Genomic DNA, 13,641 nt, shown 5'->3' on the forward strand with positions numbered 1-13,641 from the left:
CATGATTGAACCAAATTATCTAAACCTAAAGATTTTATACTTTTACCTGGTTTTTTATCCATTAATGGATCCATTACAGCATTAAAATCTCCAGCCACACTAAATTAGAAGCAGCCAGTGGTAACAACATACTCTGCAATTTTTTAAAGAATTCTGATTGATTCGAATTAGGGGCATATATATTGAACAACGTCGGGGCATTATTTCCCATACTTATATCAACATGTAGCCATCTTCCATGTGGGTCCGAATTTACTATCTTAAAATTGGCCATACACTTTTTATTTATAAGAACTGCTACTCCTGCTTTTTTACCCTCTGCTGGAGCAAAAAAACATTCTTTCACCCACCCACCCGTTAAGTTTCTGTGATTCCTTTATATTAAGATGGGTCTCCTGCAGACAATAAACATCCGTGTTTTGCTTCTTTAAAAATGATAATACCTTTTTCCTTTTGATTACATGATTCAGGCCATTGACATTAATAGAAAATATCTTAAAAGACATAATATATTTTATACTCCTTATCATAATCTTCCTCTTCCCTTCTTCCATAACTAAGATCTAAAAAACTTCTCCCCATGGCACACATTCTTACCTCCAAATTACCCAATCTCTTATTAATCTTTTCCTTAATCATCCTAGTAATATCTTTAATACCCACCTTCTTCCCACCCCTCCCCCCCCCTATATAATGACTGCTTAAGGACACACATTGGACAGTAATCCCAACTTCCCCCCTCCCCCCCAGGCAACCAATATTTATTAATAACCCCTTTATCCTTTATTGAGACAAACTCACTACCTCTCCACAATATATTTAATTATATCTCTCTTCTTTTTTTTATTATTTTATTTATAACATTTTATAATATTACCAAGCATATACATCTTGTACAGAAAAGTGAGATCAAACTACATATTAAACTATAATTCCAAACTTAATATTGCTACAAGGAAATACCAAACTAGCTGTTCTCACACTAGTCCTCAATATTATTGAATCCATTATTAAGAGCAGAACTTATATACTTCAAATTAATTAAGCAAGAAAAATCCTTGTCTAACTGAAGTGCAGGGAGCTAATTTCACATAGGCGTTATTACGTTGTTATTCCTTTTTCAAGACGTTTCATTGAGAGAAAACTAATCAATTGAGATGGCTCTGTAAATATATATTTCAATGATAAATATCTCACTACACATTTACATGGATATCTCAAGAAAAAACTACCCCTATTTGAGTCACTCCAGGTTTTAAAATTAAAAATTCTTTCCTTCTTTTTTGAGTCTCCCTGGAGACATCAGGGAAAATCTGAATATGTTGCCCCAGGAAGTCTTTAGACCTATTTTTAAAGAAAAGTTTTAATATCCAATCCTTGTCTGGAGCCAAAGCCACAGACAACAAGAGAGTAGCTGGAACCGCCAACTCTCTATCTGATTGTTCCAATATTGCTGAAATGTCCAATGACCTCTCCCGGGGTTCCTCCATGTTTTCTTCTTTGAATTGGGGCTTAGCAGGTAAGTAATACACTCTTGTAAGAGGAGGTAAGGAATTTTCAGGAATTTCCAAAATTTCCATAAAATATCTTTTCACCATTTCTCTGGGAGAAGTTGACAGGATCTTTGGAAAATTTATAAATCTCAAATTATTTATTCGACCATTATTCTCCTGCATTTCCAACTTCTTCCTGAGTAATATATTATCTTTTACCAACATATCTTGATTTTGTTTTAATAACATTAACTCCTTATTTGTATCTTGTGTCTCTGTTTTAAATTGTAACATATCCTGCTTTAAAACTTTTATTTCTTCCTTTTGTTCTTTTAATTCTTTATCCAAACTTTTTATTTGAGGATTTAATGAATTTCCCAAATTCACCACCAAGTCCCATAATGCTTCGAGTGTGACTGTAGGAGGTTTTGTAGGTGAGAAAAGTTGTAATGGTGTAGTGACTAAATGTTCTGCAATTAGCTTTACCTCAGTGACGTCTTGTATTCCCCCAACTTCTGTTGTCCCGGTCACAAGTCCTTGTGGAGAGATCAGTCCTCTCTGCGTTGTCGTATTCGGCGAGCTCTCCATACTAGCCTCTGTGGACAAAAAGACACCCACCTCCTCAGGTGGGTTCTGGTCCCTTGGAGAGCTTGCAGCTTGTGGCGTCGGTTGAAGGGGTGGCGTCCTAACATCGGGACTAAGAGTGACATCATGCTCAGGGGCACCCACCGCACCGCTCTCCGGCGGTGTCCCCAACGAGCTAGAACCCGACCCTTCTTGTTCCCGCTGTAGGCATCGGAGAAAATCATCAATGGTAACCACTGGGGTTAAGGGTCGCCGGGAGGCTCCTCCGGTATTCTTCCCCCGTCTTTTCGGCATTTTCGGAGCAGTTACCGGCTGGAGGAGAGTTGTGAGGAGACCCGTGGCTGGTCCTGGATTCCACAGCGGCGGCTTCTCTTCCTGCTGGGCGGCGCAGACAGGCACTCACAGAGACGGACCCCTGACGTCACTGGGTCCGTCTCCAACATCGTAAAGGCAGCCGCTGCTGTGGCAGTGCTCGGAGCAGTTACCGGCTGGAGGAGAGTTGTGAGGAGACCCGTGGCTGGTCCTGGATTCCACAGCGGCGGCTTCTCTTCCTGCTGGGTGGCGCAGACAGGCACTCACAGAGACGGACCCCTGACGTCACTGGGTCCGTCTCCAACATCGTAAAGGCAGCCGCTGCTGTGGCAGTGCTCGGAGGAGTTACCGGCTGGAGGAGAGTTGTGAGGAGACCCGTGGCTGGTCCTGGATTCCACAGCGGCGGCTTCTCTTCCTGCTGGGCGGCGCAGACAGGCACTCACAGAGACGGACCCCTGACGTCACTGGGTCCGTCTCCAACATCGTAAAGGCAGCCGCTGCTGTGGTTGACCCTTAGGGCACGCCCCTTAGGAGCAATGTGGAGCACAGGAGCCGATAGTGGGTATCCTTCATTAGGGGTACATAGATCCAGCTTGGATCCTGCTCCCTATTATTGGATCCAAGAAATTCATCCTATGTCTGCTGCAGTGAGGACGTCGTTGGAATTTTTCTTATTATATCTCTCTTCTAATCATAAAACCTTTTTTCTTTTTCCATTTTAAAGTAATTAATTTCTCTATCTATTATTTAACCTTTAGTCACATAACCATATTTATTTCCTAACATTCCATTAATGCATTTTTATCATTTCACCAATTTCTAATTCATTCCCCCAACATTTTATTTCATTCAAGAAAATTCTATCATAGTCATATATTTAATAAAAAGTATCATTTTCCTATATCTTATATTATCTAATCCATCTTCTCCTATCCTCCTTTAAATATCCAACAACAAATATCCATCTCTTCATATATTTCTGTTAAAAAAAAAAAAATTTAATTTTATAAGTTTTTATCCCCTATTTGTATTTAAACATTTGTATTTCATTTTCAAAATAATTTAATTTTTTCCCCCTTTTTATATTTCCTCTTCTCCAAATTAAATCCAATCTTTTTAAAACTATATTATCACAACATCAATCTTTACATTCCTTCAGCTACCAATAAATTCTTATGTATCTTTCTTTTATATTATTCATTTTCCTTTCCTTGCATTTAAATATCATATAACTTGTCCTTTCTATCATTAGTCCATTCTGCAATCTTTTCCTTATTGTCCTTTCATTCTTTACTTTCTCCTTTTCTGACTTATTAAATAAACTGAACTTTCATATTTATTTCTTATCTCCATCCATCCACTCTTAAAGACTTTTGACTGCCAATTGTCATTCATTTTTTTTTTTTTTTTTTTATAATATCCTTTTAGTCTATCAGTCCTGCTTTCTTCTTCTTCACATCTATTTATTTTCCTATTCAGTCTTAACTTTTCCTTTTGTGTTAATTTGTCCAGTCCTTTAATCCTTCTTGTTCATTCTTTACTCCAACCATCCATCTTTCAGTCTCCTAAAAGTTCAGTCTAATAACTTCACTTTAATGTCTTTCCAGTCTATCCTTCTTTCTACTTTCTTCTTTACATTCTTTTATTTTCTTTTTCACTTGTCCATTTTTATTTCCTGTTCTTTGTTGCATATTCTTCTTTTTCCAACAAACAAAAGTCCCATAGTTCTTTATATTTAATTTTTTGTTCAATATCCACCAATCCAGTCTTAGTATTTATCCCTTCATTTCAACACCCATTGTGCTAAAATGACATAGGTTCTGATTTTGAAAGAAAGGTCTTTAGTTTTTCCGGATCAACAAAATACAAAGATTTATCCCCACAAGATACCCTCATTTTTGCTGGGTAATATAACCCATACTTATATCCTTTTTCCTTTAATTGAGATCTCAGATCAAGGAATTTCTTCCTAATATTTGCTGTATTTTTAGCAAAGTCTGGTAAAAACCATATTTTGGATCCTTTATAGTTTAAGTTTTTATCTTTTTTGGCAGCATTTAAAATTTCTATTGCTTGTTGGTATCTTAACATATTGAATATTAATGGTCTTGGTCTCCCTTGATTTTCCAGACTCTTTATTGGAATCCTGTGTGCCCGTTCTATTTCCAAAGGCTGTTTGAAATCCAACTGCAATAATCTAGGAATTAAATTTTCTAAAAACTGTATTGCATTTTTCCCTTCCAAATTTTCCTGTATTCCAAAAAGTTTTATATTCTTTCTTCTTCCACGGTTTTCGTAATCTTCCAGCTGACTTTTCAATTGAATTATTTCCAAACTGTCATTTTTGCATCTTTTTCCTTCACATTCTAAGCTCTCCATTTTAACTTCTAACTCTGTTGTTCTTTTATTAGCTACTTCCATTTGTCTGTGTATATTCAGGATTTCTTCCTTCAGTTCTGCCATATTACTCACAGTCTCTGTCAGCATTTGTTTGATTTGCCTCAGTTCCCCCATAACTTCAGCTTTGCTTAACTCCTCTGATACATCAGCAGGAAGCGGAACCTTACTCGGGGTAATTTGATCCTGCTTCTGCCTTTTCACAGCCCCTCCGGTTTCACTTTTACTCTGTCGGGTGCTCGCCATGCTCCCACTGTCCTCTCCAATGTTTTCAGCCGAAAACAGTTTAAAAGGAAATCAATATTTATTCAACGGTTGCCCAGGTAAGAGGAGCGCTGCGATCACACGACCATTTTGTGTGCGCGCTAAGCCACGCCCCAGCTCTCCTCGTAGTGGTCCATTTTCAATAGAACATCTAAGTCTAACTTTGGACGTTTCCCGCAAGATGGGCAAATATTGGGCAGAAGTGTCCATTTTCGAATCTGCAAGACATCTAACTTTTTTTTTTTTTAAATTCTTTATTCATTTTTAGAGCATCTACTTATAGCGGCAGAGAGATCCCTTGCCGCGATAAGTATAGCGGCTGCGTCTACTTACAATGTAGACCAGCATTTTGCTGGCCTACATTTTAAGGTTTCTTCCTCTACTAGGGAGACGCGTAGGGCCACCTAGGTTCGCCTAAGGCCCTTAGGCGAGCTTAGGCGTCTTGCGGGTCTCCCTAGGCTCCCGGAGGCACCTTCAGGCCTGCCTGGGGAGCATTTTTTTTAAAAAAACGTGCATCCCGATTGGCTGATTAGACAGCTGTAGGACGCCTACAGCTGCCTAAAATCAGGACGCACTTTTGGAGAATCAGGGCCTTAGTCACTTTACTGCAACTTAGGAGTACACTTGTGAATGTACCAACATTCTGGCCATTTGTGCACAAGTGGCATGTAAATGCAGGCACCCAGCTCTAGAACTGCTGTTTTGTATCTATAATAACCAGAGCCATAAAAGAATTATTTACTAACGGTTAGTGCACATTAATGCCATTATTGTGCAATATTTGCTGCATGGCTTAAGGTATAACATACGAAAGGACGAATCTTTCCTAAATTTTCAAAGGTCCATTATTTTCAATTGGCCTTTTTGCAGTGATAGGATTTGATTTTAGTACTTTAATCTGCATCATTTCATTTCCTTTTTATTTCTTTTTTAAAGAAAGTATAAAATATTTTGTACATTTGATTTATGATACTTACCCCCTCTTCTATTAAACTGCACTAGCAGCCCGTAGTGCAGAGAGCCGCTGAATAGCCTGCACTGCTACGGATGTTCATAGGAATTCTATGAGCGTTGGGAGCAGCGCGGGCCATTCAGTATGGCTCACCGTGCAGTTTCGCAGAACAGGGGATTATTTTGCTTTGTCTTTCCTATTTTTAAGAACATAAGAATAGCCTTACTGGGTTAGACCAATGGTCCATCAAGCCTGGTAGCCCATTCTCACAGTGGCCAATCCAGGTCACTAGTACCTGGCCAACACCCAAGGTGTACTACCTTGCTACCATGCTACCAATACAGGGCAAGCAGTGGCTTACCCCATGTCTTTCACTAGACAAATTTAAACAAGGTTTGAAAAGCATTCTTTATAGAGATGCATTCCATACATAAATAGATAATGATAATAAACACAATATTTATCCTTTAGGAATCAAATATGCAGAACCTCAAAGGAATCAGATATGTAGAACATCAATATAGAAATTAAGAGTTCTTTTAATCTTATATTTCTCTCTTTTCTATCAAAACATCTTTTTCTTTTTTTTTTTCTTTCTCTCATTCTTTCCTTCATCACTTTTCTCACCTACCCTACCCTTATGTATAATCCTTAATTGTTAAAAATTTTTACTTTTTTTTATTTTTATTTTTCTAAAATTGTAATTCCATTTTTTTTTTACCCACTTGTTTCAGTTTGTATTAATAATACATAATGATTAGTTTGTATAATTTTGTCTTATTTATATTTGTATTTGTCACCCCAGTTTTTTTTTTTTTATTGTACATTTCAATTATGTAATACGCATTGAAATATTTGATATTGCGTAAAATCAAAATTTAATAAACTTGAAACTTGAATAACAGACTATGGACTTTTCCTCCAGGAACTTGTCCAAACCTTTCTTAAAACCAGCTACGCTATCTGCTCTTACCGCATCCTCTGGCAATGCGTTCTAGAGCTTAACTATTCTCTGAGTGAAAAAAAATTTCCTCCTATTGGTTTTAAAAGTATTTCCCTGGAGTTCTTTTTATTACTTTGATTGGATTGTTAACCACTTTGATCCTTTTTTAGCAAATTGGGCGTATATAAGGATTTTAATAAACATAATGTGTGATAATGGTGTTAGTGCATGATAATGATTAGTAAATGTACAGACACCTGCCACTGTTCCTAGCCCACTCATTGCAGCAATGGTGCTACGGCTGGGGGGCCATGTAATAATAATAATAATAATAACTTTATTTTTATATACCGCCATACCACAAACAGTTCTAAGCAGTTTACAAGAGAAGAGACTGTATACAGACAGCGACTCCTTCTGGAATTCTGCAATCATGGGCTCTCAGTCCAGCCACCAAGTGTCATCCTGTTCCCTCCTCCACTTAGAGTGGGAACATTGCCTCCAGAACTTCCTCAGTTACCCAGGCTATAGACCGTGCATCCTCTATACACCAGTGAGGGAGCAGACTGGCTTGCAGCTCTGATTTTAACCCATTATAATATTGTGTTTCTTAGGATGATAAGAGTGCTACAAGTTCAAACAGGACTTGACTGAAAGGATTCGAAACAAGAAAACAGTACCCTGGTGCCCTGCTGAAAGGATTGAATCTGCCTGCTTTTGTTCTTATTTGTATTGACTTTTAATATTTTATGTATGTAACTCCCTGTAAACCAGGGGTGTCAAAGTCCCTCCTTGAAGGCCGCAATTTCAGGATTTTCCCAATGAATATGCATGAGATCTATTAGCATACAATGAAAGCAGTGCAGGCAAATAGATCTCATGCACATTCATTGGGGAAATCCTGAAAACCCAACTGGATTGTGGCCTTCGAGGAGGGACTTTGACACCCCTGCTGTAAACCGTTTTGGAACAAAACGGTATAGAAATTTTTAAAAGAAATAAATTAAAGTAAAAAGTCACCTGTCTTTCAGCGAGTCTTTGGTCACCGTGTACAGCAAGTAACTGGTAGGAGAGTCTCCAAACTGATAGGCTCCTTCAGGGAATTTCAGCTGTGAAGGAGGAGCACAGATCTCTGAATCCCGCTGTGCTTTGATCTTGGTAAGGGGAGCAAATTGTCTTCCCTTGGGCACCTAAAAAAAGCAACATTTTCAAAATTATGTAATTTCTCCTTTAAGAAATAAAATCGTAGGTAAATATAAGAGTCACGGTAGACATTTACGTACTGAAACCAGATCCCCAGCACCTTCCACGGAGCTGATAGGACTAGGACTCCTAAATTCCTTCAGCAGCATTGCCAGAGGCGGCTGCTCTATAGTGCATGTTCCCAGCGTCACTTGGGTCTTTTCAGTGTGATTGGCGAGGTTCTGGACTTGAGGGTCCTGAGATGTTCTAAAAGAACAAAAGCAAGAATGACAAGTCTATTCGCTCAAGACATACACTCTGTACTACCACCACCACCCTCTATTATAGACTATCCTCAGAACAATGGACTATGGGGGAGGCAGTATCTGTTGCTCTAAAAGTCCTCTGCTCTCAATATTTTGTATGTTTTTACATTTCTAATAAGTATTTTGAATAACCTTGCTGTATGCAGGACGTCCTGTGCGTGCTTGTACGTGGTGCGCGTGTTGTTGGAGCGGCGCCGGCTTGACGGGGGAGTTCAGAGGTCCTGCGCATGCGTCTGGAGGATGGTGGCTGGCTTGAATCGGAAGTCAGGAGGCACTGGTGGATGGCAGAGGCATTGGCCAAAGAGAGGAGAGCCGCACGGGGACCCCGGGGAAAGGAAACCACCACGCTGCAAGGGCTGCAGCACCCACACAGGTACCTACCCCTTGGCCACCATAGTAAACCTTGGTTGTGGAACAAATTGTTTCAGTTTACAGTGTGGCCTATGGGGACATGTGCTTTGATATACGAGTACTTTGGATTACGAGCATGCTTTTGGAACAAATTATGCTCGTAAACCAAGGTACCACTGTATTTATGATTTACCGATTGTATTGCACTATCAAAGTTTGAAAATCAATAAAGATTAAAAAAAAAAATTTAATAAAACTTGGAAACCCAACGTGTAAATCTATCTTACTTGGGTGAAAACACACCTTATTGTTCAGTAACAGCCTTAACATGCCGATGTTAAATAAGAGTAAGGAAAAAGAAGGAAGCAGGGGAAACCAAGAGAGGGGTTTTGCCTGGGGGGCGAGTTTTATGTCCTTGTTTTTTACCATTTGTACTGGACCACTTTTATGGTGTTACTGTTTAGCATTGTACCCTGTTGGGTGGTGTTTTTTCACTGTTAATAAACATACGTTTTTTTAAAAAAAACATGCCAATGTTTAGCAGCTGCAGGAGACACTTTTACAGAGGGCTAACCTGAAACATTTTTCAGCTGCTCCTGGAAAGTTACATTATCATCTCAGAATCTGTACTAAGTTAAGATTCGCCGAAACACAGTACAAGCATTCAGTCCATGTTCAATTTATAGGCATTTGTTTCTTTTCAAAAGCTAAAGAAAGGCTTAAGGGGAATGTGGCTGCTGGATCATTCCTACTCCGAGTTTCTCAAAATATCTGAAAAGAGAAGGAATGGAAAAATGGGGGTAAATACCTCTGGATGAACACGTTGGTGATGCACCCCTTAAAAGAGGTTCCACCCAGATCGATAGCACCGCGTGAGCCTCCAGAGCTGCTTGGGGAGCTGCTTCTTATCACTGGCTTATCATCCACTAGGAGTGCCAATCTGCAACAGCATAAAAATAATAATAGTGGGGAAAAATCAAAAAGAATGTGTTTTGTTTTTTTTTTATTTACAGAGAAAGAAACAATTCAAAACAAATTTCCAATATAAACAATATAAATTTACCCCTTCCTTATATATAATTTATAGAAAAAAATATAACACTTCCTAAAACCCAACATGGTCATGTTTCACCCCTTCAAGGGTTGTGTTAGAGGCTAAGCTACAAACCAGAAGGTGCAATCCCAAACTTTCACCTATAACAGAGGTATCAAATTCAATCACATAAGGGGCCGAAATCTAAACCAAGTCACAGGACAAATTGAATATAACTCATTTTATTAAGGTACACTAATCAATTTAGCTCACGCTAAATGCACACCTTAATAAAAGCACCCCTTAGTTTTAGTAGAAGTATAGGGTTACAACCTCTCCAACACCACACCAGCTCTGTGATGGCCAAAATTAAAAACTTGGACAAATCCAATTTTTGTTCTCTCAAAAGAGACCTTGCTTTTCTAGATCCAAAATATACTCAGATGGCATCTAAGGTCACATTGGTGGGTTTGGACTGCAAACAACCTGGAACCTTCAATTCTTTCATCACTAACTTTTGTGCCCCTGCGGTAGCTTCTGTAGTGTCTTAGGGGCAACTGAGTGAAGGCTTCCATTGGTTCAATCCTCTCACCTCTTTTGTCTATATTCAAGATGTTATCCGCCATGAGATATGATTGCAAATTTTTCATTGTCTGGTGGGCCAAATTTTATGATACCTGGCCCGCGGGCCAGAGTTTGACACTTCTGACCTATATCTACAAGTTACCCCAGTCAGATTAAATACATAGCATGCTGCTCCACCCATGCCTCTTCTCTGTGAATGCCTCCTTATAATTACTCATTAAGCCATTTTAGTGCACAATTATAGCGTGTATAAGTTGGTCATACTGTTACTGTTTATGCATATAAGTGTAACTGACATTTAAATTTAGGCGAACTGTTATAGAATGAAGGGGTTGATACTGAAAAGTTCCTAACGTTTATTTCCCTGCCCTAAATCCATCCTTGTTGCCATCCACCTTTTATGCTCCTAAATTTAGAGGTTTGGTGAAATTTTGAGTATAACTTTCAGCCCTCAGCCCCAGTAAATTTTCAAGGAGGTAGAGTTAAATTCATAACTTGTTGAAACACACATCTCTTTGACACTCATGTGGCTGTAGTTGCAGACTCATTTTGGAAATTCTGTCCCCTAATTCTATAGGTCATCTAAATAAGCACCATTTGCATGCTTAACGTTATGGAATTCTAGTACTGAAGTATATAAATAAAAAATTTATTTCATAGAGGTACTAAATGTACCTGAACAATCTATTCCTCCATTTGTTAAAGAATACCATGTACCATCTAAAATATCACAACAACAGCAACAAGAAAATAAAAGTAATCAGCAAGAAACCCCACTAAATGTGACAAATATATTAGAAACCTCTGATACAGCTATTGCTACTCCGGCAACACTACTTTTAACGGTACAATTGTTGCCAGATAAAGAATGGATATTGAGAAGGTTTTTTTCAAAATAGATCTAAGGAATTCTTAGGACAAAAAATCCAGATGTTCCTGGATGTTTCATGGGACACAAGAGATTCTACCAAAAAACCCCAGCCTACATAGCATCCAAGCTACGCCTATACACCCCTAACTACCCCCTCCGCTCCAAAGCAGAACAAAGACTCAGCATTCCCGCAGGGAGATCCCTCCGAATAAGTACGGTGAAGAAAAGATCCTACAGCCATTTCCTACCTCAGCTATGGAACCGACTACCCACACAGATCAGGTCGCTAGACTCACTAATGACCTTCCGCAGAGCAGTAAAGACCTTCCTCTTCCGCCTATCGGGCCATTAAAAGCTGCCTCCTCAATATACTTCTAGTACTCTTCGCTATGACCAGTCTGGTCTCTAGAATAAGCTCTGTTATTGTCTACTGTAACCTATTTGTTGTCATGACTAGTCTGTTTTCAAACGATTGTGAATGTCTACCTGTAACCCGTTCTGAGCTTCTGGGAGAATGGGATAGAAATCGAAATAAATAAATAAGGGAAACACAGAAAAGGAGGCGACAATTTCTAATTTTGAGACCTGCAGTAACTGAGATAGGAGATGTATTTCATCTTAGATTTCCTTGCAAGTGCACAATAAGATATCAATCTGTAAAATATGTTTTTCAAGAACCTTCTCATTTATCCAGTTTTGTGTCTCTTAAACGTCTTGTGGAAGAAAAAGTTTAATAGCCTCATAAGAATAAGTATCTCTCACCCACTTGTAAACCACTTATTTTCTTAAGTTAAGGAATTCCTTTTTGGTTTTTGCGTTTTTCACTCAAGTTAATCTTGGATCTTATGCTCTATTTTTTGAGGACTTGAGATAGATTAAGAATTGAAAATTTTGCTTTCAATTTTATTCTTATATTTTAAATCGATTGGTTTCCTGTATAAATTATGTTATTGATTATTTGAATTATATAAGTCCTAATCTATCTTTCTGTACAAGATAATAATGCTTGGTATATTTTCATGAAAATTAATTAAATAATAATTTTTAAAAAGGTATATAATAAGTGCTTGCAGAGTGCTTAGTGGTATTCTATAATTTATGCATGCAAATGCTTAGCACATAAAGCAAGAACAAGGTATGGGCAGGGTTGACATTTATGCATGTAACTTGCAGAATCTTGTAGGTTATGCACTTAACTGCCATATTTACATTACATTAGTGATTTCTATTCCGCCATTACCTTGCGGTTCAAGGCGGATTACATAAGAATTGTCATGAAATTACATAATACATAATGGGTAATTTGAACATTTTAGATTTGATAAGGAGTAGATAGTGTAGTATGTGAAGCTTGGGATCTGGTCATGTTAAACAGGTTTTATGTATTTTTTGAAGAGTAGGGTTTTTGTTTCTTTTTTGAAGGTTTTGTAGTCTGTGGTCAAAGACAGCAGATTGGTGAGTTGTCTGTCTAGTTTTGCTGCTCTGGTGGCCATTAGGTTGTCATATAGTTTTCTTCGTTTGACATTTTTGGTTGGCGGAAATTTGAATAGTGAGTGGGTTCTCCTGTGTCTGGTTGAGGTGGATTGAACTAGTCGATTGTTCCAATAGGCTGGGCTGTCTCCGTTTATAGCTTTAAATAGTAAGCAGTAGAATTTGAAGTATGCTCTTGCTTGTATTGGGAGCCAGTGTGAGTCGTGATATGCCTCTGTGATGTGGTCGTATTTTTTCAGCGAATAGGTGAGTCTTAGGGCTGCGCCCATTTGTGCAGCCATAGACCATAGCCAAAGATTTGTGCACAAGTGAGCACACCTAAATGTAGGCACATCGAGGCCGACTTGAGCTAGCATTCTGTAAGAACAATTACACAAATAAGTGTTCTTACAGAATAGATGTCAACATTGCCTCCTATGTGTTTTAAAACTCAGACCCTTCCTTTTTATCTTTTTTTGTAAATGTATAGTTACTTGTCTTTGATTCCAGTAATAGTGCAGTACTTGGACCTGGGCTGCTGAAATCACCGGAGGAGTATAGCTGAATGGACAGCAGTGCAATGTTGACATCAACGGAAGGTAACATATTCTGTAATAGTAAATGCTGGGTTCTACCATCACAATATAAACTTAAGTTGTTAGCTATATAACTGAATTGTGGAAGTGGGAACTGCAGTTGAAACCCAGAATTTGTAGCTCACGTCACTTTTAATTCATATAGAAAGGTGTGTGCACATTGGACATATGTTCACAATGGTAGCACTGGCACAACTTTAGTGACTGGTACCATTGCTCACAAGCCATCTTCCCCTCCTCCTTCCTCAGCGCGATCTGCCAACGCAGCCACCCCTTCCTTC

The 13,641-nt window shown here is 38.6% G+C and overlaps 1 protein-coding gene across 1 annotated transcript in view; it reads right to left on the minus strand.

Annotated features, from left to right (window-relative positions):
* The window catches only part of LAMA3 (laminin subunit alpha 3), a 509,154-nt gene that overhangs the window by 52,239 nt on the left and 443,274 nt on the right, over positions 1-13,641 (minus strand). Inside the window, exons 69-71 of the mRNA XM_033933874.1 lie at positions 9,614-9,745; positions 8,230-8,395; positions 7,967-8,136 (exon numbers count right to left, since the gene is read on the minus strand). Coding sequence (XP_033789765.1) covers positions 7,967-8,136; positions 8,230-8,395; positions 9,614-9,745 — 468 coding nt within the window. The remainder of the gene's footprint in view (positions 1-7,966; positions 8,137-8,229; positions 8,396-9,613; positions 9,746-13,641) is intronic.

This window comes from Geotrypetes seraphini, chromosome 2 (genome assembly GCF_902459505.1).
Source record: "Geotrypetes seraphini chromosome 2, aGeoSer1.1, whole genome shotgun sequence".
Classification (NCBI taxonomy): Eukaryota; Metazoa; Chordata; class Amphibia; order Gymnophiona; family Dermophiidae; genus Geotrypetes; species Geotrypetes seraphini.